Below are 26,834 nucleotides of genomic sequence, written 5' to 3'. Positions count from 1 at the left end.
TACATTAAAAGAAGTGCCAATATTAAGGTACATAGACAAAGAGTGGAAATTCACGCTTATTTCGATACACGTACCTCTCATGCCGATATGTCGCAAAGTACGCACATCGGAAAAGACCCATAGTACGAATGCTTCTTCCAGCCTCCTCGCTAGAATATACAAGATGGGATCCTCGCGCTCGAGCAAACATGTTGGAGCGTAGCCTCTACGTACACACGCATTTACGCGCCAATTAATGCTTTCAACAGCCCTCGTAATTTTCGCGACAAGTTTTCGAAGTGTGTACAGCGCAAACACGATGGCAAAACAGCGTTGCTTGGCGACGGGCCTAAAAGGATACGACATAAGCTCCGCTTTCCATCGTGTTTACAATTCCCGGACTAGCCCAACTCGGAACTGTTATTAGCCATATAATGTACAGCCTTTTTAAGAAGTTTAGAGCCCAGGGGCTTTGTTTCTAAGCCTTGTATTGGGACTCCTGCAGCATTCATAGAAGTCCTACTTATTGGAGGAGGTAGGACCAGAAATCTTCTTCAGAAAATGTGGAGCGCTGAGGATGCATTACGAACCCCACAGTGTGTCTCCGAAGCAAACAAGCTGGGCTACAAACTTTCGACAAAGACTACATGAGCGCCGGTTAATTGCACACAGTATCGGAGAATTTCGTCCTCAGGGTAACTGAAGCTTCTTCCGACATTCTTGCCAGGCAGTTTGGACATAAATATCTTACGGTAAGCTGTTCGCAAGTAACACCGAAATTCCCTCCGGTAGTCCAGGCGCACCAAACCCTCTATTAAACTTATTTAAGTACTAAACTTTTTATGCAAGTTTCTTAAAATTGTCTTGAATGCTTCCTGCCGCCCCTCCCTACGCACGCTTATATCTATGAGCCTTGATCCCTGGTTTCAACTTGTCTCGCAGGATCGTTTCATCCCCTTTCGGGTCTGAACCTCACGGTTACGGTTCGCATATTGGCTAACGCTCGCAGGTGCCTCATTAGATGCACGCGCGCGTCAGCACCCATGCGCCTCTGCCTGTGGCTCCCTATATGATCGATCTAGCCGCCCAAAGACGCCCGTCCTACGCGAAAATTTTTGCTTCACTGCGGGTCTCCGAAGCCCAGCGCCCCAAGACCGCGAAAACTGGGAGCGCGCGCTGTTAGCGTACTGTGAAGTCTCCTCCCCTGTCGAAAACAGAAAATTTTCTGCCGTCACAACAGATTCTCTGATATTTTTGCACATGAACTTCTGATAACAAGTGATGTTTTTGTAGTAGGAATACAAGTATTTTTAGTTGCTGCCGAAAAGTAAAAAAAAATGAAAATTGTGTTTTCGAGAAAGGAAATGGCGCAGTAGCTGTCTCACATATCGGCGGACGCCTGAACCGCGCCGTAAGGGAAGGGATAAAGGAGGTAGGGAAAAAAGAAAGGAAGAAAGAGGTGCCGTAGTGGAGGGCTCCGGAATAATTTCGACCACCGGGGGATATTTGACGTGCACTGACATCGCAGAGCACACGGGTGCCTATGCGTTTCGCCTCCATCGAAACGCAGCCGCCGCGGTCGGGTTCGAGCCCGGGAACTCCGGATCAGTAGCCGAGCGCCCTAACCACTGAGCAACCGCGGCGGGTACGGAATAGTACCGCAGAAGAAGAAATGAAGGAAACACTTAAACTCCGCCTTTAGGGTATGACGCGATGACGTAATGGGTCAATTGCCATGTATGCACAAGGTCATTCTCTACTTTACATTCACTGATCCGTGGGAGTTTTCATACCCCTGCTGGCGCAGTGGTGCAGTGGTTAAGCGATGCGCAACCGCCCTGCCATTGCAAGTGCTCCCAGCGGTGGGCCTTGTGTGACTCTGGTTGCGCTTTCCGAGCAACCAACTATTAACCTAACCACCACCCGTCACGGTGGGCAGTTTGCTCATTATCCGATAGGCAGGTTGTGTTGGTGCCGCAAGGTCACGTGACCTAGGTGGCCCACCTACCTCCTAGGTTGCTCTCTGGGCACCACCTGCCAGAGTTATGATCGTGACTTATCGCTCACAACGCCGACGCCGGATTTTCAGGGTAACGGGGCCTTTAACGCTAGCGCGTTAAAACTTCTGGTTTTGTTTAGTTTATGGGGGTTTAACGTCCCTAATCGACTGAGGCTGTGAAGAACGCCGTAGTGAAGGGCTCCGGAAATTTCGACCACCTGGGGTTCTTTAACGTGCACTGACATCGCACAGTACACGGGCCTCTAGAATTTAGCCTCCATCGAAATTCGACCACCCCGGCCGGGGTCAAGCCCGCATCTTTCGGGTCGGCAGCCAAGCGCCATGACCACTGAGCCACCGCGGCGGTAAAACTGGTTCTACAGAAAAATACTATAAAACATCAGAACAATTCGTCATTACGACAAAATTGAAGGGACACTTGAGTTCCGCCTTAAGGGCATGACGTGACAGCGCTAATATTTGTTTCCTTCTTTCTCTCTTAATTAGTGCGTATTTCAAATCACACATCCTCATCAGCATACATACGTAGGCGTACTACACCATTTTAAACATTAAAAGGCACACAAGGCCTCCCGTTAACAACGTTCTTGAATGTCCTCGGGGCAGCGCTTCTGATTAGCAGCCTAGAAGTCATGGGTTCGACTTAAAGTAATTACTTCAGTTTTTATTTCCAGCGTAATTATTAGATTTTACATTCTTATATGTCATAATGACCTGTCAGTCACGCTACAACCTCATGGTCATAATTTAACGCGACTTTCGAATATATTTATTCCACAGCTCTGTGTGTTACTTGTGACAACGCGCATGGATTTCCTTCCGAGCATCCGCTTTAACACTCGCGGTAAAAGAACAAATCGTCTCGTATCTTTGACAAGTTTCTGTCAAAGGTTCTGTCAGCTAGGCTTCTTCGTGCTTGCTTCATCTTTGTGCGCGCGGATAGAACGGGAAATAGGTAGATAAAGAGGAGGAGGGAAAGGCAGGGATGTTAACCAGAAAGGGGTTCCGGTTGGCTACCCTGCACTGGGGAAGAGGAATTAGGCGACTAAAAGGAGGAAGAGAAAAGGGGGAAAAGGCATAACACACACACATGCACAACGCTGTCACAATTTGTCACTCAGTCCAGTGGCTCTCAAGTAGGCAAAGAGTGCCTTGTATGCCTTGAGGGCAGTCGACTGCTGTGGCCACGGACCGAGGATCTTTTGCTCTGTTAATGGGCGAGGATCGAGGCGGTCCAGGGCACAACACGGTGTATGTCTTGCACTCGCAAATGCAGGGCACTCACAGAGAAGATGAGGGATGGTCTCCTCACAACCACAGTTTTCACAGGCAGGGCGGGAAATGATATTGCAAAACGAAGGGGGTAACAGACAGGAGAAACGGTATTGGCGCAAAAAAACAGCCGACTGTAATTTAAACGGGGATACAAAAAAATAAACCAGGAAGAAAGAAACTTGTCTTACCACTTTGAAATTGGACACCCTGAGCCTCTGTTCTCGACCCCTTGATTAGGGAGGGCTAATTTGCATTTTTATAATAATGCCGAGGATCGAAGCGGCCTGTCATGAACGTTTCAGGAAGCCGTGGTTATAGGTTAAGAAAAAGCCAAGAAACCAAGGTAAAAGTTACGAAACATCTGAATTTGCAATTTGCATCGACTAAATTTTTTTTTGTTGCCGCGCCAGCTTCCTTGTTAACTTTTGATAAATGGAAGTCGCTGTCGTTTAATAGTTTGCGCCAAGATACCGAACAAAGAATACCTGTCGAGGAAAATAGTTTAACTTGTTGTCACAAGTCGACGACAGGTCTGTTTTAATAGCAACAAGAAAACACGTTGATATATCGCAATCAAACAGCGATATATTTCTTTAGTCATTGAGAAAGGGCGGAAATATAGTACTAAATCACCTAGGTTTTAAGCTTTCCTGATTAGGAATATACAATTTCTTTTTTTCAATACCTCGATTCTAGTTAAGTTTTGTTGATTGAGAAGTAGTGAAGATTTAAGATTAGGCGAAGGGTGCAAAGCTAGCACATGAGATGAAAGTGCCACCGGACAGCGCTGAAAATTTTCAGTTTTCCTGTCTTCTTACCCTTAGCTGTACAAGTAGAAAATTAATGGACAGCAATATGTGGCATATTGGCCAATGTCAGGGCATACCCAATTCATGAAATAGAAAAGTTTGTTTCTTGTTTTCTCTGCACATTCTTCCACTTTGAAAGCTACTCAGATCAGGGCAGCTTAGGCTTTTTTTTTTTTGGCTAAGCATCCACTTCTGCTCATCTACTCCAAAATGTGCGTCCTGGTGTCAGCGACCACCATCGCTACAGAAAAATAAACATCGAAGCCTGGGCTGTCGCTGGGCTTCGTAGCACTAGACGACACGCTTGCGATCAAGAAAAAAGGACTTGGTTTAGAAAAGTATACCTATCGAAAAACGTAAAAGAGAATTTTTGATGCCGCAACAAATTTTCATGTACTATATTGGCCAACGGACAACAGAAATTCTTGTAGTAACAACAGGATTTTCTGTCGCATTGCCGGCTGTCAACGACAGAGCGAATTCTGTCGTGACAAGAGACAACTTCGCAATACTACTGAAAACTCTCTCGTAACAACAGGACGAGAAATTATTTTGTCTTAATTTGGTACCCCATGTGGCGTATTTTGCGACTGGGTACTTCTTAAAAAAATCGAAAATGAACCTTGGAGAGATCAATATACGCTTGTCTTTCTAATGCACATGGGAGCCCCGACAAAGAATCGAGTGGCATTTTAGAAAATAAAATTGCAATAAAAATATTGGTATTCGCATGCAAAAAAGGAAATGATGCCGGAAGTATTGGGAATAGCAAGGCTGACACGCACTTTGCTCATCACTGGTGCTGCCATTACCTCTAGCCGGCGTTCTTGGTGTGTGTCAAAATGTTTAACCACATGCATTAGCCAAAACATTCCCTTCCTTGATTTGGCGACCAAAAATATCAGCATTGTTGATGAACTAAATGCATGTGCATTTTGCACCAAGCCACATTCGGGTGAGAAACGCATAGCAGGGTAAAACAAGAAAAGGGACAATTACATAACTCTAAGAGATGAATTTTTAACAAGAGACAGAACGAATTTGTGCCGGTCGAGGACAGTTGCTTATATCGAATATAGAGGGTTGCTTTTCCCTGTCTTTTTTGGTGTTGCCCTGTGGTGAGAAGCTAGCACGAGCTTTTTACACTGAACCGACCCTGAAGCTCCTCCTATCGGCCTCTGAATAAAATATATTATTTTTCCTTGCAATAATAATAATTGGTTTTTGGAGAAAGGATATGGCGCAGCATATCTCTCTCATATATCGTTGGACACCTGAACCGCGCCGTAAGGGAAGGTATAAAGGAGGGAGTGAATAATAATAATAATTGGTTTTTTGGGGAAAGGAAATGGCGCAGTATCTGTCTCATATCTTTGGACACCTGAACCGCGCCGTAAGGGAAGGGATAAAGGAGGGAGTGAAAGAAGAAAGGAAGAATAGGTGCCGTAGTGGAGGGCTCCGGCGTAGGGAGTGAATACAATATCTTATTTTTGCTTGCAAGCGGGCGCCCCGCCGCGGTGGCTCAGTGGTTAGGGCGCTCGACTACTGATCCGGAGTTCCCGGGTTCGAACCCGACCGCAGCGGCTCCGTTTTTATGGAGGAAGAACGCTAAGGCGCCCGTGTGCTGTGCGATGTCAGTGCACGTTAAAGATCCCCAGGTGGTCTAAATTATTCCGGAGCCCTCCACTACGGCACCTCTTCTTTCTTTCTTCTTTCACTCCCTCCTTTATCCCTTCCCTTATGGCGCGGTTCAGGTGTCCAACGATATACGAGACAGATACTGCGCCATTTCCTTTCCCCCAAAAACCAATTATTATAATTATTAATATTGCAAGCGGTTAAAATTTTTCTACGCATCACATTCAGTCATTCGCCACGTTGCTTAAAATTTTCCGCGAATCATAGAACTTCGCGGCATCGCTTACAGCGCTTCGAGCGAGCAATCAATTCGTCACTCATTCCCTTCAAGCACGCGACATAGCAGTCACGGAAATGAAAGGTCGTGAAGCTCGGAACGAATCGAACACAGCTGGGTGCAACGTGCGGTGGCATGCCTTCGTTTCGCGCTGCGTGCAGAACACCGCATCAGCTTTGCGACGCCTTCGTAGCCTGCAGATAAAATGGGGCGTGCGCTGTCGATAAGGTAGTCCGCGTATACAGTCGACTAGCGCACGCAATCAATACAGACTAAGATGGCTGAAGGGCCCACTTGTCCTCGAGGCGTGCGGCGAAGCGAAGAAGCGATCAATTACTGCGGAAAGACAATGCGCCGGAAAAAATCAATGGCGCACAAACTGAGTCTCTGGATTAGCTGCACGTGCAGGCCTATGCTCTGCTTTTTTTTTGTCATTACGATGTCTGTTCCGAACTATTCCTGGTGTGTCGTACAATGACCCCGGCGCGTCAGAGACAGAAACAGATCTCTAATGCTCGCGAATCTATTGCCATTAATGGGGAACGCATTAATGCGCCGTTAGCGAGGCACCTTGCAGCGAACGATATTGCTACGCACTCCAAAGTTATCCAGGAAGTTAGGGCTTGCATTGGGCGTCTTTAGTTCCGCGCGAAGCTTCGATTTGCGGCTAATAGTTGCGATGTGGGCAGGCTTCCCGGCGTCGTTAGGAAAAGGCCGTATCGAAACGAGCGCCTGATATAAAAGCAAACAAAAAGGCCCACAGAGACAGCACATGGATGGTTTGACTTGGAAAGATGATATAGCAATTATGTCATAAGTTGAAGCCTTTGCGCAAACATTCCAAAAGCCGATTAGCCATCCGGCTGCTCTGACTGGCAATCCTGTTCGACAAGTCAGCCGATTCATTGGATCGCTTGCATGACCCAGATATTTAAAACTTTCTTTGGTAAGGGGAAGCTTTTTTGTAAAGAGGACGCCTGCCCTTTCTTCTGTGAGTATTATTATCATGCTTTAATTGTACTGTTATTCGTTCGTTAAGTTCAGCAATTAGCAAATAAGCCCTCCATGGAATTTTGATCTGTCGTTCCCGGCACGCGCTCATGAAATTGTAAAAGAAATACATTGTGGGTGCTTTCTATAATTATTTAAAAACTAATACCTGGCTTTTCGTTCACTAGCTAATGAGATGAAAAGTGGTTATGCACTAATGAGTGCGACATGAAAATTTAACAGCCGACCACTTGGTACACTACTATTATAGGCACTCTGAACAAAGAAAATAGAAACACAACGTCAAAGTGACAAATAAAGTCGCGGCATCTCTCGGCATCATTTCACAATATACTCGCCTTTCTGAGCGCCTACAGCGAGCAGGTATTTGGTATGATGCATGAGGAATAAGCGGATTAAACCCATTCAGTCACGATGCCGTGCATAGTAGCGTATCGTTACGGTACTGTAACGTCCTATCTTTTTCCTTTCCCTGCCCCCTTTCCCTGCTCCCTTTCCGTAGCCTTCATCACTCTTCCAACAGCGTTGCTGAATCATTCACTTTTTAACAGGGATGTGTTCACTTTTTGTGCCGTTACTTTTTTCACAATCCCTTCCTGCTTTCCCCGGAAGATCGGAAAGTACTGCGGCTTGGCCCGGAAAGCTATCTTGCATAGTGTGCGAGGGCATCATAGTAACGAAAAATTTGGAGGACCCTTAAGCTTCACCTTTAAGAGCAGGACGAGACAGCGTGTTGCAGCATTGCCAAGGAATCCACGGATCGCCACCGTCCTTCGGTGCGACTCCTTGCCCGGACAATTTAAGGAAAGGAAACATATCTTGGTGGACACCCGAACCGCGCCGTAAGGCGGTGGTAGTGGTGGTAATAATAATAATAATAATTGGTTTTCGGGGAAAGGAAATGACGCAGTATCTGTTCATATCTTTGGACACCTGAACCGCGCCGTAAGGGAAGGGATAAAGGAGGGAGTGAAAGAAGAAAGGAAGAATAGGTGCCGTAGTGGAGGGCTCCGTAATAATTTCGACCACCTGGGGATCTTTAACGTGCACTGACATCGCACAGCACACGGGCGCCTTAGCGTTTTTCATCCATAAAAACGCAGCCGCCGCGGTCGGGTTCGAGCCCGGGAACTCCGGATCAGGAGTCGAGCGCCCTAACCACTGAGCCACCACGGCGGGGCAATGTGGTGGTAGTGGTTTTATTAAAAATAGTAGTAAAAAGGAAGGAAAAGATTTTTGCTAGCCCCGGCGTCTGCCATCGATACTGAAGCACCTGAGCTGGGGCAGCGGAAATAAAGGATAGCAGGCAGAATGGAGAAATGAAATGAAAGAGGTGAGGGGACGCCGTAAGGCAAAGAAAATTAAAATAAATGTTTTTAAGGAAAGGAAAGGACGCCTGTCTCACATATATCGGTGGACACCCGAACCTGGCCGTAATTGAAGGCAACGCATCCTTTATAAAACTAAAAGAGGCGCTGGGGGAGGAATTTGAACTGAAAATTGATTTTAAGGAAAGGAAATGACGCCTGCCTCACGATTCACGCTGGAACATCACCGTAAGGGAAGGAAAAGGCCTTCGCTTACGGCGTTGTGTAGGTGTCTACCGGGATGCGCAATTTTTCGCTTTTCGCTCACTGCACCCGCCGCGGTGGCTCAGTGGTTAGGGCGCTCGACTACTGATCCGGAGTTCCCGGGTTCGAACCCGACCGCGGCGGCTGCGTTTTTATGGAGGAAAAACGCTAAGGCGCCTGTGTGCTGTGCGATGTCAGTGCACGTTAAAGATCCCCAGGTGGTCGAAATTATTCCGGAGCCCTCCACTACGGCACCTCCTCTTCCTTTCTTCTTTCATTCCCTCCTTTATCCCTTCCCTTACGGCGCGGTTCAGGTGTCCAACGATATATGAGACAGATACTGCACCATTTCCTTTCCTCAAAAAAACAATTATTATTCGCTCACTGCCAAAGACGCCGACGGCACTGGATTTTCTGCGACACGAGCTTCTTAACGCTGTCGCGTTGTTACAAATTGTGAATGTGGCAGAAAAACTGCAAAAGACACGTAACGGAGGGGATGGACAACACCGCCTTGTGTTTCGTGCCGTCCCCTTCCCTCCGTCCTGTGTCTTGTGCGGTCTTTCGTCCTTACTATAAGTTACCAATTCGGCTACAACTATGCCCTCCTATGTTGATGCGGCCATGCATCCAAGCAACTAAACACAACACCGTAAAAAGCCGCCGCGGTAGCTAAGTGGTTATGGTGTTCGGCTGCTGACCCCAACGACGCGCGTTCGATCCCGGCCGCGGCGGTCTAATTTCGATGGAGGTGAAATTCCAGAGGCCCGTTTACTGTGCGATGCCAGTGTACGCTAAATATTCTCAGGTGGTCGAAATTTCCGGAGCCCTTCACTACAGTGTCCTTCATAGCCCGAGTCGCTTACGTTAAACAGCCATAAACCATAAACAACACCCTAAAATCCGTACGAACGCAGCCACCCAGAGAACTGAAATGAACTGCAACTCGGTACCATCACCGGGGATCGAATTATTTCTATTGCTTCTCTTGGTAAGTACCTCGCCGACGTGCTGGGTAAGAGATGGCAATGCCCTAGGAAGGCGCATCCGTCCTTGTGATTTTAAATTCGTTCTTTCTTTCTCGCACCTTCAAATTGCCCCTTGGGGTAGGGATTACCCTCAGACTTCACGCACAGATCTTGAGGACCCATACCTGCACCTCTCGCAAACCCTATCAACACACTACTCGTACTCCATAGTATATATACTTCTGCACGAGTTCAGTTTTGAATGTCTCTTGGCTGACTCTTCTCTGGCCTCCTTTCTCTAAACGCGCAGACGTGGAGTGCACCTTTCCTCTGCCCATCGGCAACGGCCATTGGCTCTTGTCCACCAATTCGACGCACTACGGGGCCACGGTGGAGTACGAGTGTGACAAGAACTACCACCTGGACGGGGCACCACGGAGACTTTGCCTCGAGAACGGGACCTGGAGTGGACCCGAGCCCCTTTGCCTAGGTAACAGAAGTCTCAGAAATGCCAACAGCATGAGGGAATTATGTAAGGCTAGACTAAAGGAAAATACTGACTTCGCCCAGTGGTTTGAATAAAAACTGTCACGTTGAAATCGGCTGCACAGGACACTAGAATTGTATGTGGTATTCCAATGAAATGAACCAGTGATCTGCAGCTGTGTATTCAGCGACGGCCTACATTACCTGATTTAAAGGTTCCGTTCGTGGTTCCTGTTATGACAGTTGATTAAAAAAATGACTGAGGGTTTAGTTCTCCAAACTTTAGCCTTTACATATAGTGTTTATATTGATTTTTGTCATTACAGTGTAAAGCGAATGCTCGGAAATTTGTTTTCCATGCACGATGATAAAAATATAATATTCGCGCTTAGTTCTTTATCGCTTAGTTATTTCTGAATTCCTACAGCAACTTCTCGAATACTTGTGACGTGCTCAACTGAACGCTGTACTTACACCGGAAAGTGAAATCAAACTTGTCTCTCAGCGTTATGATGCGTGCGACGGGAACCAAGCAGAGCCTCCCAAAATATACGCAGAATGAAAGTTTTTAATAAGAGTGGAGGTGGACGTTGTAAAAGGTTATGACCCTGTTGACTCCTGATGTGGACTTTTCATGTGTTTCTGATTCTTTATGTTTGGTTTGCTCATTTTTTAAGCAAATAGGAGAGACATAAAGATCGACGTATGAACAGTACATCGTGTTTCACATGATGTAGGCTTCATGTGGTGTCAATTATATTTCGACAACGGCTGTCGGTTAGTTAAATGACTGCTTAGAAATCTAGCACAAGTATACAATTCCCTTAAAGTTATATGTTTACCATCCACTTTAGTTATGAGTATCTTTGCCAGCCCCTTTAGTTCGCAGTTATATCAAATCAAAGATTACACTTCTCAGACAGCTTCCGCGCCTTTGCAACATAGACAAGTTTGTAAGCTGCTGCAGTAAAAAGGAACATATTTTGCTTATCGGGCAACGAGCAACATGACCAAATCGTAAACCACTAAAGGAGGCTTCCTGAAAAATATCAAGCACAACCAGACAAGACGCGAAGCTAGAAGTAGCACAAAGACGAACAGCGCTATTGTTAGCGCTAAGGAATGCTCTCGACGAAGCAGATGTTAAGCTAAATTTATGGAAAGTGCAGGGAGTTGGTTTCCACTCTTAATAAGGAGATCTAAAGTCCTCTCTCATACATAGCTTGAAGAAAGAATAGGAATGCAGAGGAGCGCTGACGTTTTTGTCTTTCTTTCATCGTACCTCCTGCGCTACATCTATATATCTCTCATTACGACCGTGAACCAATTCGCATAGATATCCGCGTTTCAAAGGAAGATCGCTGGTTATTAAGTGACCTTGTGAAAATGTGACCTCTGCCCGGTTGTTTACTCGAAAATTTTGTGACTATTACAAGTAAGCTAACATAAATAAACAGATACAGAGAAGTCGGGAACGCATTACTGGCCACCTTGTTTTCCTTTAGTTTTCGTTCGACTCTGTTTACAAATAAAATAATGATGCCATAACAAGCTTAGCACGGCTAGCGGAAAACTTCCCTGTTTATAATGTTCGCCATCCCGAAGTGTGGTACGTCGCCAAATGCAGAACCAGTTATGGACATAAAATGCTAAAATTTCTACTTCCCACACTTCTAAATCACGTAATAAAAAAACTAACATTGACATATCACGTATATCACTAAAAGAACTGCGTGAAATGTTTGTATAATGATGTGATACACCGAACCTTTTTTTCTTTTTCTTCCTCTTTTCCTGGTGCTTTCTTCTTGTAATATTTTGCCTAACTCATGTATGTGTTTTGTTCAAGTGTTCTCCCTTAGCCGCCCGCTTCTATGCTGCCCCGTGTGGTAGGAGGTCAGGGCTTCTCAAGCTGTTTCGCACAGCTTTTACCTGACCTCCTCGTAACTTTTTTATTGCGGAAAAAATTTGATTTGATTTGATTTGATTTGAATACCTCGAAGAGAGAGAGAGAGGGTGTCCAGTGCTAGCACACTGCTGTGTGCGCCTTGATATATGGCACCTGCCACCAGTGACGGCCCCTTCAATGGGTGCTGAAAGATGCCCTGTTTTCTAACACTCCCGTGTGCGTGCGCTCCTTCTCTTCCCATGATGCCTTTGCACGGGTGGCAGAGGTGCGCTGCCCGGAGCCCAAGGCCAGCGACAGCTGGACAGTGATTAAATTCTCGGCAAGCATGGTGGGTTCCTCGGTCGAGTACTCGTGCGAGCCTGGCTACGACCTGCAGGGCCTCAGCACCCGCGTCTGCCAGAGCAGCGGTCGCTGGAGCGGAGATGCGCCCAACTGCACCCGTGAGTGGGGCGCCCACGCAGTCCCCCCCTACCTCCTGTGCCTTTACTAATGAGTTTGATTAATGCATGCGCTCAACGGGGGCGTGCGCAGTCTGCAGGCGTATGATAGGTTACGACAGCACAGCCCTCACGGCAAGATGGATGCGCCTGAAGTTCCTCTATTCTTGACATTCACGTGCTGTAGAGGGCGCTCCTGCCAATGCAGTATGGCTGCCTGAGAGATGATCTGGTAGCCGCGCTAGCATTGGATAAACTGGATAAGAAATTGAATGAATTCAATGGAAAAGCAGCATAGTGTAGAACTATATCGATACTGGAAAAGGCAGATCGGGAAGGAAGCGTTTTATGATAACTCAAGAGGCAGCGCCCTACCCTTTGAAGCTCTGTCAGGGTGTCTTAGAACGTGCAGCTACAAAAAGAAATTTAACGAAGAAGATGACACATGTGCTGTGTGCGGTAAATCTGTATAAACAGTTGAACACCTCATACTTAAGTGTGATTGTATCCATACCGATGTCGATGCAGGCACAACCAGTCTTCCTGAGGCCCTAGGCTTTAGAGATAACTATGGTCATGTAAATAAATCTGCGGTGGAAATTAGCAAAAAGTGATTGGAAGATTGGCGGCTCAAAAGCAGTGAGGGGACATAAGGTTAGAATCATAGGAAGACGTATTTAAAGAAAATGGTGAGTTTTTAATAAACAACTTACAGCACAGTTAAACAAAAATGAAGAAAAAACTGAGCATGGTGCCAACTGCCATCACCCCCCCGATTCAAAGGGGACGCTCCTACCTTCGATCCATCCATCCAGCTGCGTTGCTCTGCCTGATACCTGCAAAGCGCGTTGCCTCGCTATTGGCGAAGAAGCTTTCAGTGCGGTCGATGTTGTATGCTGCGGCATGAAGACATGCAAGGTATCATCGGTCTGTATAACCTCTCTGCGTAGTGGTAGGTGCAATAAAAACGTAATGACGCAATTGCGACTGGCCTGGTGTGCAAAACACTCGGCTGCAGATGGCGCGGAGAAGGAAGTGCTTAACGTACCGAGGCTGATTTAATCGCGCGAGGAGAGGCAGTGGGGAAACGCTCCACAAGGTGTCCGGACAGCAAACACGGATACAAAATGTAAATATTTCCTCCGGTATAGCGGACTACATAACCTCAATTTTTTTGCAATGTGTGCAGTCATTCACGTTGCATGTAGCGGCGCCGTGTTTGCCCTTAGTACAGTGGTTGGAATACCCTTAGCTCAGCAGATATGTATGCTTTCGCATGCCTGGTTGCCTAGATAAGCACAACACAAACAATAGTGGTCTGGACGTACTTTAACCACACTTACAAAGTACCAATGACTTTCTGCAGTGCGTATTTCAGACTGGAAGATTTCATTCGGAGCACCACTAAAGAGCAACGATTTTGATTGACATATTCGAGAACAAATTTCTGAAGGAAATATTTTTCAGCAGCGATCATTTCACAAGCATAACAGCTACGACTTCAACAGTACTACTCTTGACGTGCGCCTGCGTAGGTAGCTCTACGTCTCCGTAATGTTCTGTATACACTCCGTAATAATACGAATCCTACCGATAATGGTAGTAAGCACTACACATTTTGAATAGCGCATTAAACAGATGGCTATTTTTTTCTCAAGAAGTATCTGTGCTGTCAAGTGGTTGCTACTGAAAATCCTTACGTTGAAATCTGGGGCCGTACTCTATCAGCATCAGCTGTCCCTTTTCCGTTGTCCATTAGGCGTCCATTCTGTCCTTTGGCATTGGTTACTCAGATATACTGGCGAATTTCAAGCGTCTGTGCAAGCGATCCGGCCATATGCTGGTTGGCGACAGGACCTCACCATTGGCTGTGTATTGCAACCAATGGCAGCCAGTGGTCAGGTCCTGCTGTTGACAGTGCGCTGCGGTGCACCTCACCATTGGCTGCATATTTCATCCAATTTCAGCCAATGGTAACGTCCGATCGCCAACCACCCAATGGCCGGGTCGCTTGCCACAGATGATTCAAAGCCTCCGGTATATTGAGTGACCACTGACAGGGACCGAATTGACGCAAAATAAACAACAGAAAATGTAGACCTTTTATAATACGGCCCCTGGTTCACATGATCACTAAGTCAATCACTGCCCAGCTGTGCTCCTTAAAAATATAATTCAGGATGAAAAGCGCACTGAAAGCGGTGATTGTCTGGTTCGCAAGCTGTTGGATACGCACATTGATTACCCGGAATGTTTAAAGCAGCACGCAAAAAAATGAGGGAATCGAAGTGATGAAGAAACTACACCACCGCTACAGCGCTCTTTCTATCGTCCGTGCGTTTCTTCTTCGTCTTCGTTTTTTCTAGCTCCTTGTATTTTCGCGATAATTAATCGACGTGCCCATGCCTAAAGTTTATTAAAATGAATATTTCTCCCCTCTTTGGCCGTAAACCCTCAAATAATGTTTGCAGGATTGTCTCGCCTCTCACGGCGCAGTTCACACACTGCCATAGACACCAAATTCGGTTGCTGTTTTTTATGCCCATATAGTGTGCTTTACACACGCACTCAGATATTGGTAATAATTAACCTTTTACTGTGGCTGTGGCGCAAAAGCGATCGGTAAGGTAACGACACACTAAACCCGCAGTTCGAGCGAACTGACGCAGCCTAAGTTGGGCGGGCAACGCCAAACCCAGTCGGAAGCTGTTCATCGGTATCATCTGTCGGGTGGTACCGGAGGTTACCGCATGGTGGCGATACCATACGTTAAAGTTGCGAACAGAGGAGGCACAAGTCGTATTCCCCTACGCATATCACAGATCGTGCTGCACATCTCAATCCTTCCTTCCATTTCGTCCCCTCATCCCTTTGTCGTGGCGCGATCCAGGTGCTCATGCATACGGAAGCAGTTATCGCAGTTTTTCCTTTCTCGATAACCTGAACGAACGAAACCTAGCCTAACCTAACTTAACCTAACATAACCGCTTCCGTGACCAAAGGCAGCAATTGGGCTTTAGTTTGTGCTCGTTGAATATCTCGGATGCATACGCTGCGTCCTCTGATAACGAACATTTTTTTAATTGTCCTTCGTGTTTTCACGCTAGTAACCATCGTGAACTCTAGCTTGCAATTGCTCTACTGCTATTAAATGTCTTACTTTATACGCACCAGTGGCGTCAAAAGAGTACTAGTTACAAGTTCGAGAGAATGAGCGTTATTTGCGCTAAAAATAGCGAAATTTTGAAGATCTCTCGAGGTTGGGTTCTCAATGCAGGACTCCTGCGGTTATTAGACTAAAGATGACCGCCGTGTGAAATGTGCAATAAGCACACTCTTGGCGCACTTGTGAAGGTTTAAGTTCAAAATTTCTGTACTGGCATACTGAGCTTTGGAATTTAGGCGCATACTAACCAAACGGCAGTTTCATGACACTGCCGTTTTCTGTTTTCTTCTGACGCGATCGACTCGATTAGGAAAAATATATATATATGTACACATGTTAAGGTTACCGGATACATTGACATTAACAAGTAGACATCAAGCTAAGCATGTAAGGCGAGCCAATTAAAGAGGTACCGTAAGAATCTTTGACGAACTAACAGGAATTGGTCGTGGGCAATTTAAAACGGGATAGCATACCTACTGACAGAAAGACAGCAACAATATGACTCAGAAAAAAAAAAAACTAGTACGCTGTGGCACGCACGTCTGGACTGCAATTGATACGCTTTTGTGCTTTATTGATCGCCGTTCTATCGGACGTTACATGCGGCATAAAAATGTCAACGCCACCAGAGCCCCGGTGGAGTAAGTGTGCTGCTAGCTTTTACACTTTTGGCTATAAGCCGTACGTTCGTCTTGATAACATTTTGTATTATAAGTTTAATTTGGGGATGGTTGTGTACTTAGCACAAACACAAGTGATGACGCATGTGGGAAACTTGCTCTGCACGCCTCTGGTGCAGAAAGTCAATAGTGCAGAGTGGGGACGATGGGGCGTAGGCTGCCATTTGCGGCGCCAAAAATCGATGACTGCACGGGGTCAATTTCGCAAACATTTTGAATACGCAGTATGTGCGTTGACTTTGCCTCTGAGAGGACTTTTTTATTCTTTGCTCCTGCACACTTTATTTTCCCATTGCTGCAGTTCCGGCCATTTTGAGGCTTAAGCCTTGCAAGTACCTCGGCTGACCTATGCGATTTCCTGTAAAGTTCCTCTGAGCCTCTCCTGGTTGACTGCAGAAAGAGGTGTTTTGAAGGGAAAGAAAGACAAAAAATTAACTATGCGCATTTTCCTATTTCTCTCTCATGTTCAGTTCTGGCGAATGAAAATGATACTTTATTTATATACTTCACCTCCGAAACTATACAAACGTTTCAGAAGACAATCAGCGCAAGCTCAAAAAAAGATTTTAAAAAATATAAATCGCGAGAGGAACGCTAAAGCTGCATGGAGCACTTGAGATCTATCCTGTTTGTAAAATATTAACTAAAGCCTCACAAAGGGCTTGGTTATGCAAAATCATTAATATATCCAGAGCGCTAAATCTTTTACTAGTTCGGCTAGTTCGCAGATATGAAATGTTTAGAGATGAATCGGTTACCATTTATGTCTTGTTCTCATTGCAAGGACCGGTCAGTAATTCTTATCTGTTATCATAGGAAGGCGGGGGGATAAGTTTCTTAAAAGAAAATTTAGGCGAAGAGGTGAAACTCAATAACTGCTCAGCTCTTTGAGCTTTTTGTTTCAATTTTTTTCTCGACCCACGATGGACACTTATTAATGCGACCTCGAGCACAAGAAAAAAGGGCCGTAAACCGACAGCAGCTTTGTTATTAGCAGCTTGATTTCATGCCCCTTCGGACGACGTAATAATTTAATACCTTGCCGAAGTTTCGTAACGCTCTGACCATAGAAAGGTGGGCGGAAATTTTTATTCAAAACTGAAATGTGTGTGGAAGCTACCAAAATACTGTGCTATTATCGTTGATATGTTTTTTTTTGCCGTCGACTTTTATATATCTTCAATTGAAATTTCACTTTATATCATACTTTAAAACACTGAATTCGCAAACACTTTATTATTACGCTTTTAGCCCAAGAGTCCCCTCAAACCACTGGAAATCTTCACTTTTCTGCATGGCAACTAAAGGTCTCAGAACAGTTATGCTACGTAAAATTGAGCAGCTTACAAAGCCCTTCGTTACATAAAAGTGTAATATCTTCGACTGCATAAATACTCTTAACGGACGTGGCAGAACTACGCAAGATTTGAAAACGTCACAGCTGGCGTTAGAATGTATTGCACCATGCGTAACATTTCTTCGGTTCGTCAGCTGTGCAGAGAAAGCATCACCGATATTTTTTCAGCTCAACTCTATAAGGCGTCCATACTCGTGCCTGTCCTTAGGGGGCAGCTGCGTTTATTGAGCAGCTGCTCCTGAGTTCGTTAGGTGCGCTTGCTCACGGGACATATTGCAAGCATCTACACTCCATGAGTCACCTCCTATTAACTCTCCCCAAAAAGAATGCCTGGACGTGTATTTTGTACGAATTTCGTTTCCCTATTTATTTTTCGGCCCACTGCCACCTAGAGCTGCCACTTACGGCGTCACAGCTGATGGCTAGTACGCGATGTCTTTGTCATATTAGATGTTGACCCCTGGCGGATAGGTAGAATCAGAACAGGAACATTTACAGCGATAGCTGTTATAGGCGTCCGTCCCTGGCTTTCTCGTCGCCGTCGGCGTAACGGTGGGTGCGCTAATGAGATCCACCCGGTGGGGGGTCGTTAACGCACTCACTTCATATCACGGGCAACCTGGATCACATAAGCCTACGAGTGACTGTGTTTGGAACACCCGCCTGACAGTGCAGGGGGTGCATGACGTGACCACTGCACCGGTACTCACGTGGCTAAACGCATAAACAGCTATCGCTGAATCTCGAGTTACACAGTCGTAACCGTGCTGTGTTTTTTTTTTCTACGTCTGACATTTCTGTGAAAGCTGAAAGGGTGCTGACACTCAATAAAATTATTTCCGTGACGTCGGACCCTCTGACATTGCACCGGGAAATCGTGTCGTCGTAACTGTAATGAATTCTGCGAAGCGCACTTACCTGTACAATATCAAAGGTATATTATGATAAATCTGATAACAATGTTTATTATAAGTTTCTTATTTTAATTTTTATTTTATGAATTAAATTACTGTATATATGTATCATGGCAGCATTGCCGAAATTGTGCCTTTTTTCTTTACTTGTGTCCTTGCCAGTGGTCGACTGTGGCAACCCGTCGGTGATCAGCAACGGCCGAGGCCTGCTTGTCAACGGAACGACCACGTTTGAGAGCGTAGTGGAGTACGAGTGCCTGCACGATTTCAAGCTGATTGGTGAACCCATCAGGACCTGTCAAGAAGACGGCCACTGGAGTGGTCGGGAACCGCGATGCACGGGTGAGGACGCTATGCCTCGTACCAAGCATTGTATCTGAATAAGTGTCGAATTATACGATTGTGGTCTGTGAGGAGGACATAATAGTTACGAAGGTGACGCAAATGTAACCAAAGAAGACCCGGGTGAAGACAAGAGATCCCGAAGTTTGGTGGTACGAGATGGCTGGAGCTGGCTCAGGACCGGCTGACTAAAAACCACTGGTAGGGGCCTGTGTACTCCACGGGGACCTAGCCTGAGAGATTATGATAGTGATCATGATGATTAATAAGGTAACCTGTCAACTACGCGGAGGTTTCCCCAGCTTCATTCCCCGCTTTCGTGTTCCTGGTAGTCAGGCTGGTTTAAGAAAATGGAAAGAAGTATTCTTTTGCGTTAATGATGATGTCGACGCTACGTTTAGAGCGGCTTGACTGCCACAAAGCCTATTTACACTAACTCTTTCCCGCTTACAAGAAAAAACTACTTACCATATTGGTTACAATGCCCAAACATACTTTGCAGTCAGATGTTCTAAACAATTCAGCTATTGTAATGTGTTCCCGGACCCTCCACCAGAATATGAAGACTGTAGTGATTCAAACTCTTTTAAGGGCGAAATACTCGAATACGGAGTGAGTCCACTATTATTTTACCAATAAACTAAACCTCAAAACATCGCGTTTCAACCTGGCTTTACCTGGCTCTGCAAGCCTCCGCATTAGCTCTCATAGTCTCGGTGGTTAGGTACCCCGAAGGCACATTCCGCTACCGGTGATGAGGTAAAAAAAGAAGGTAACTCAGGAACCTGGAACCGCTGGCATTGAATACTCAAAGTTGTTCTTCAATAAATATTCATTCCAGAATTTTCAATGCTCCAGTTCAAGTTCAATCGCGTGTTCTGTTCGGCGTTCAACGCTGGCTGTTCAGAATGAATACGCTGCACTTGTTTCCATTCTTTTTCCAGATATTCCGATGATCGGCACAAATGATATAGAAGGCGCCGACAGCAATCGTAAGCATCAAGCGCTTAATTTCTCGCGATGACCAGGCAGATGTTTCTGAACACTAATTCTTGAAAAATGTCGCTTCAGGTGCAGACTTCACCTACGATTCTTCGCGAACCGTTGGAATCGCTATCGCTGTTGGAGCGGGAGCTTTGCTTGTGATCGCAATCGTCGTGGCCATCGTCTGGATGAGAACGTAAGTAAAATATTTCCTGTAAATATAAACTGTTTAAAGGCGCCCAAATTTGTGTAATTTAGTGCAGGGATTATGCAAGATATTACCAGCAATAGCATGTAAGCCCATATCTGTTGCCAGTTAGTTTTCCCTTTGTGGGTGAAACCATAAGATGTACGAAATATCTACTAATAATATGGCCCCTGGAATTTTGCGAAGAAGCTGTGTGCTATAGGGAGTTATTATTGTTTACGTACTTTGCTAAAAAGTTTGCTCTTATGTGTACTGTTTATTCTTATCTTAAAAGTACCGCATGTAACCTTCGTCGAGGACAGTTTGGTTAACACATTTATACAGGAAACAGTGCCCAACAATCTAGGCCAGCATTATGTAGAAACAGGGATGTTGATGCCCGTAATAATTATATTTACATGTTCTCGTTTCATGAAACGTTTGTCATGAAGTTCATGAGTGCTTGAAAAACTCAGCACAAAGATCAGCCCAAAAGCTCGCAAGCCGAAGTGCTTCTAACGTCATTTAAATTTTAACCTCTTAGGACATTTTCGACAGAAGCGTTAATAAAGTATATAGAGAATAAAAAGCACTCAGAGCAGGATGCGAATTCGTAGCATACGGCGACAGATGAACGCTAAAACCGCAAAGGTATTAAGGGAGAATTTTTAGCGGTTAATAGAATCTACCTAGGCTTGGTTTTTTACAAGAGCCTTGCGTGCACTGCCGAACTGTAATCGAAAAGAAAGTCGAGGCCCGATGAGAGCCTCGAGCGCTACCGACGCGTTAGCCAGTGTGATCAGTATCGTCCCCTACAGGAAGGCCCAGCGGGTGAAGAACACGGAGAACATCGAGGTGAACCGCAACCTAGAGAAGGACAACGCCACTGTGATGTCCTTCTCGCGGCTGGCGCTCGAGGCTGCCGAGGCGAACAGCACGCCTTACAGTAACGGCCCGGGCATCCGGCACAACCCCAACGGCCTGGTCACCTTCGCCGCGGGCCCGCAGCCCATCTATGCTAATGTGACCGTCAACGGCCAGAACCTGAGTGCGCCCAACGCTTCGGCGGTGGCCAGGGTCAACCTGGGGGCGCCTCCGTCTCCTCCTCATGCTCCGCCAAGGCATAACAACAACAACAACAACACTAGCACCGCCAACCACCACGCGCACCAGGCTTACGGCAACAACAGGGGTGCACCCGTTGGAAACGGACACCATATGTCTTCGACGCTACAGAGCCACGACGTGTGACGCCCTCGAGATACACCCGACTGTGTGACGTGAACGGCGAGTTTGTGCGAACGCAAACTGATTACATAACGAGGTGACATGGAGTGACTTCAGTGTCAGATGATGGGAGATCACCTGACACACCATCTTCAGTCGCACGTCTCTGATGGCGGAAAGCACGTGTCTTCAGCGGTACTGAACCCTCAGCCTGTGACGCAGTTGTGACAGCTGGATTTTGTGAATTGAGCTGTGAGTTCATATGTGTGCGTACATAACACGTGCCACGAAAGCTCTGATGACTCATGCACCATGAGGTAGGGCGAAGTTACCCATGGCGCAAGCGACACTTCGTCGGTCGACGCTCCAGAAACAACTGGCGACAATGGTCGCTCGTTTCTGCTGACGCCCGACTACCAGTCGACGCCAGCTGCATCTCCTGTGCGTGAAGTGACGTGTGCCATCCGGTTGCACACCAAGCCTATATTTCTCCGGACCGGTGATAAGTGTTATGTCCACGCACAGACCTACTACGTATGATGCTTCTCGCGTTGAAGGAGAGAAACTGGAAGCGTGTTCTCTAAGTTACAGGAATTAGGACCGTGATCGTCAGTGTTGGCTGCATGTTACCGACATCTTGTGTTCTTTGTAATGTAACTACCAAGGCCACTCGTCAGGAACTGCGTGTTACCTTAAGCAGCCATGTCCAGTGCGATTAGAGTCTATCCAGTGCTATGTCCCTCTGAAGGTCAGGGGAACAGTGGGGGACATAACTCTTAGCGTGCGAAAAAGCCTCTTACCAGAATTGTTTTCCCCTTTGTAAACGATTGCATGTAGTGGAGCTCAGTTAGGGAGTGTCTAGACCGTGTTGTGGTAGCCACGACCTGGGCAGTGAGTGTCCATGCAATGACTGAAGCTGTTAATCAGGATATGTCTATCAATAAGTTGCAGACGACTGCTTTCACGGCTCCGGCATCACCTCCGCACCGAAATAGTATTCATCAACATTTCATACTCTTCTGTGATGTAACCAGAGAATGTACAGTACTAGAGAGAATGATTGGTGAGGGAGAATACTGATGCCCTTCGAAATCAACTGCTGCAACAACCTCCACTGCCTAGAACTTTCACTGCCTTTAGATCTGTGATAAGATCCTCTGTTTACACTGCGCCTGCGTGAAGCTGACAATACGAATCCTGATATTGGGGAAAGGGGCTTCGAAAATGAGCACTGAACTGCAAAATGCAGGGGCCTCGTTAGCGTGAAGCGAAAACCATCAGCTGCCTGGAGTGCTCCCAGTCGTTGCAGTCATGCTACTTGAATGACGAAGCTTTAATATCCTGAGAGAAAGCCGTGTAACTGGAGTCAGCCTTTCAGAAGCGTCCCAACTGCAAAAGTTGATCAGCCTTGCAAAAACAGCGCAGCTAAACCGAGATAAAGAAGGATGAACACTACGAAATTTCGTAAAGGAATAAGACTCCTGCGGGAGTCAGCGAAGAGAACTGAAAATTGTTGTAATTGTTCACTAACACACACTTTGACTGCGGCGTGCTTTGTCACCTAGCTGACAACCTGGACAACTAGCTGTGTCTTTACGCATAGAATTAGTCAGCTAGGTTTCTAAAACTGGGCTCTAGATTTCACTTCTTTGAGGGCAAATTTACATTTGTGTTGGATAAAAAAATAAATTAATTTGTAGCCCGTTTTCATGAACTACAACCTTTGACAAAGATATAGAAACCTCAAGGGTTTTCTTTGTTTCGTCTAATGAAGTCCGTTTCGCGGCGCCAGCACTCAGGGTCTTCCCAGGAATGAGGGGAGTTATTGAGAGTACTCATCCAGAGATTAACTGCTTCATGTATGCTAAAAGAATGTCACTATACCTGGCGCAATCGCGGACTGGGAAAACTATACAATCTTGATTTAATGTACACATGAATTGCATCAAGAAAGCATGCTCAAAATCTTCGGGAGTACTCACGAATGACTCAGTTCTTCACAATGCAGAATTCTACCGTAATCAACAAACAGCTACTCCCTCTGTCAGTTATAAAAAGTCGCTGATGCTGATTTCGTTGGTCGAAATTAGGGCTGTAACCCTGCTAGCTGACGACCCATACACTGAGAGAACAAAGTTGGACTTGGAAAACGACATGCACATTGTCGCGATGTGAACTGTGCACACACTGAAACACACTGATGGTCTTCTGTTAAACAGGCGGTGGTAAAAAGAAAATGTTAAATATATTCCTTGTGGTACCTGTTCCTTTCAGAGCAGAACCTCTTCTCTCAACGTATGCTGCTCTTCAATAAATCTGGCCAATTCGTTTGGACAGCACCGGAAGCTTTTATTTACAAAACACGACAAAATTCCTCGCTGACCAAATTTTGACGTTGGACGCAGTATTGAAAGCTGATAGCAGTGTGAGTTGGGCTAGTTGGTAGAGCATCATGAAAAAACCGCGCATTGATCAAAAACACTCGAAGAAGCGACGGAAACCCGGGTTTCTAACTGCGTTCAGTGCGAACACTTGGTTTTCTGATTAAGATCCCGAAACTTGAGCCGAGCTTTGACCGTCCAAAGTGGCCGGAAGAATAGCGCTCGCCCACGGCATAAGTCGCGCTTCTGACGAACTTTCTTTTTTCCTTGTGTTTTTTGCCCGCGAAAATTGAAATGACGCAATCAAAGGATCCGCACACTTTGACGCGTCATACGCAATGAAGGGTGATGGTTTAAGATGCTTAAGCGAGATCTATTATGGACATCATGTCCGAACCTTGTGTGCTTTTTCTTAGTTGATAGTCATAAAGTTCAGCAACCCCGCACTGTCGTAATCAATGCTCTATAGGCTGTCAGCTGAGTAACACTTCACGCAGTATGAGAATGAAAAGTATTAAATCCTGATAGTCACTACTGTTTATGTGGACTGGAACGCATGCTGTGTAGACGTTCCGGCCCAGCTTCAAATGAATTTTTCCTAGCAAACACATTCACATGTAGCTTAATTTTGAAGACAAGTTTGACTCCCTTTGCTTAAGTTTCGCATGTCCTCCCCCACCCCTCCTCCCACCACCACCCTTTCCACTGTCTGCTTGCCGATACCTCCTGGAAAAAGCGGCTAACCAACCGCAGGGGGTGGCCTATCGAGGGTAGCGTGTTGGTGCAACAATTGAGACCACAAAGTGAGAGCTCCAAAAGCGGGTAGCAAGATTCATCATGTGAATAAAGTCTCCTTTCTTTTATTTCTCACAGCAGACTAAAAATGAAGAATTCATTCGCCTGTGCAGATTGGTGCCATCTCGTTTTGCGAGCTCACTGTAACTTGCCAGCATGGCTTGTACGAAACGTTGAGAGTTTTGTACATCAGCCAAAGTTCGCGAGGCAATCATTCTTTCTCTGAGAGCTTGAATAGGCTCAAGGAGTCTTGTGTCCATAGAGTGAAACAAGACAAGAATGTCTACAAATTGTTATTGACGCTGTTCAACAACCTGTATATTAATCGACGTAGCCTTTACAGTAGTAGATACAATGAATGTGCCTATCTCTTCACTAGAGTTAAGGGTGATTTCTTTAGGGGTCACTGCTATCACACCTTCCTGGAGCGTAACACCACTCGACAGGGATGCGCTAAGCTTCTTTATTTTTTCTCCTGGAAGAAATATGTAATATTTCATCATGTATCGCACAAAAAGCTGTCTGCCCTTAAGAACCACCATGCCAGGAATGACATTCTTAACGCTGAACTATTACTATGTGATTTTCCCGCACTTTTTCACTGTTGTGTACGAGTGAATGTGACGTACAACGAAACCTCCTCCTTTCCGACTACCGTTTTTTCTTGTGTACAGAGTGTTACTAAGTTATTTGTCACAAAGCACGGTATTTCGAAGCGCATGCGCGAACGGCACGTAGATTAATTTCCCTGCTGCACATTTCTCCAATTGGAACCAACGGCTCCCTTTAGCCTCGGCTGTTTCACCTCGGTCGCACGCAACCAAATGATGGCGCTGCACTCAAGAGTTGAGATTATTGTGAGAGTTTATTAAAAAATTTATTGAAAAACGCATGGCGTGTTGTGTGGTGTGAGTGTGTGTGTGTGCGTTGAGCGTTTTTTGATTTCCCATGTTCTCCTGCGCCCCCCTCTCGTGGGACGCTGAAAACTGCACTAAGCCTGAAGAGCGATTCTTGCCTCAGCCTGGAAAGTGTGTTTGGACCTTGAGGTAAGGCAGTCTTCTCACAACGAGCGAAAACGGCCCCATTGACTTGCTTCAAAGATTAACAGGTCAGCTGTTCTTAGTAAACAACTATTAAGAGACAATGAGGACCTCTTACCCTATGGTTGATTATAGTAAAAATCAACTATATATTCATATTTCCGATTGTGTTCGCGTTTCTAAGAGAGCGAACGAAGCATTTGTTGCTGGGAAAATTACTTTTCAAAATGTTCTCGCAATTTGATGGAAATCAAGGTGTCCAAGCCGAAAAAGACTCCGGGATCGCCATTTTGAAGTGAATGGAGGTGTTCTCTGTGCTCTAGGATACTGTCTCGGTGCCCTGCAATTAACCTACTAAATAACGTGTAAAAGCTCAGTTTTAATTTAACGCAGCGTCACTGTCTATACAATAACTTATATTGATACAGACCAAGTTCAATTTCTTTTCAGTGTCTAGCTTCATATGTACGTATGACTGTCAGTTTTACGAGCATCACTTTGCACTCACTATTTTATTATCCTCACTTCTTGTCGCCAGCCATGCATGTTACCGGGGCGAAGACCTCAAGTCACATAAACAAGCACCGTTTCCTACATTCTTAAAACACTCGCACTCTCAAAGCACCGAGGAAATTTATTACTTGATGATGCGGGTGGTCTTTTCTGATTTGATCAGCCAACTTTCAACACAGTACTCAGAGCATAATTCAAGTGGCACATACCATTTTGAAGCAGGAAATGAAGGCGCACTTTTTGCTATTCATGATGTCACAGGCGTGGAAGTTTTTTCCACTATGGTATCATGCTCACCTATCTGACAGCATCACGTTCAGCACATCGGACATACCCAGCAATTCTGGATAAGATCATTTTTGAGCGGGAAACCATTTATAAGCGAAATTTGTCGTATAATGCAAGATTTCACTCTAACAATCAATATATCCGCAGATCACCCAATGTCAGTGGGTTTTTTTTCTATTCACGTTTTTGCTATCCTCTAAAGCGTTCCCCATTGGTTTTCTTTTGCAGTCTTAACTGTTGGATGTGACCGATGGATACACTTTAAAAGAAAGATTTTGCTACACATAAGAATAATGGACCATTACCTTCATATTTCTATAGCAGTGTCGTACAATTTTTCAACCTTCAAAATTTTTGCCCGAGAAAGCTGAACTTAGCAACGTGGTCAAACAAATTTACCGACTAAGGAACGGGCCTCTTCAAGAAGCTCGAGAGATTAATGATCCTGGGGATCTTGAACACCAGTACGCAGGCTACACCTCATAAAACTGAAACAGTAGACTGCATGCTGGCGGACGCCTTGATTGTTTAAGAATTTTTAATCATACTTCAAATATTTACACAAGTTTTCCACAGA

At 45.6% G+C, this 26,834-nt stretch overlaps 1 protein-coding gene across 1 annotated transcript in view; it reads left to right on the top strand.

Annotated features, from left to right (window-relative positions):
• The window catches only part of LOC144108095 (P-selectin-like), a 259,479-nt gene extending 236,972 nt beyond the window's left edge, over positions 1-22,507 (top strand). Inside the window, exons 16-21 of the mRNA XM_077641376.1 lie at positions 9,859-10,038; positions 12,207-12,383; positions 18,663-18,842; positions 19,787-19,834; positions 19,914-20,022; positions 20,817-22,507. Of these exons, the coding sequence (XP_077497502.1) occupies positions 9,859-10,038; positions 12,207-12,383; positions 18,663-18,842; positions 19,787-19,834; positions 19,914-20,022; positions 20,817-21,264 (1,142 nt within the window). The 3' untranslated portion in view covers positions 21,265-22,507. The remainder of the gene's footprint in view (positions 1-9,858; positions 10,039-12,206; positions 12,384-18,662; positions 18,843-19,786; positions 19,835-19,913; positions 20,023-20,816) is intronic.
• Positions 22,508-26,834: the final 4,327 nt, after the last annotated feature.

Source organism: Amblyomma americanum, chromosome 10, assembly GCF_052857255.1.
Source record: "Amblyomma americanum isolate KBUSLIRL-KWMA chromosome 10, ASM5285725v1, whole genome shotgun sequence".
Taxonomy (NCBI): Eukaryota; Metazoa; Arthropoda; class Arachnida; order Ixodida; family Ixodidae; genus Amblyomma; species Amblyomma americanum.
The sequence above is the reverse complement of the archived record's forward strand: the minus strand, read 5'-3'. Positions and strand labels throughout refer to the sequence as shown.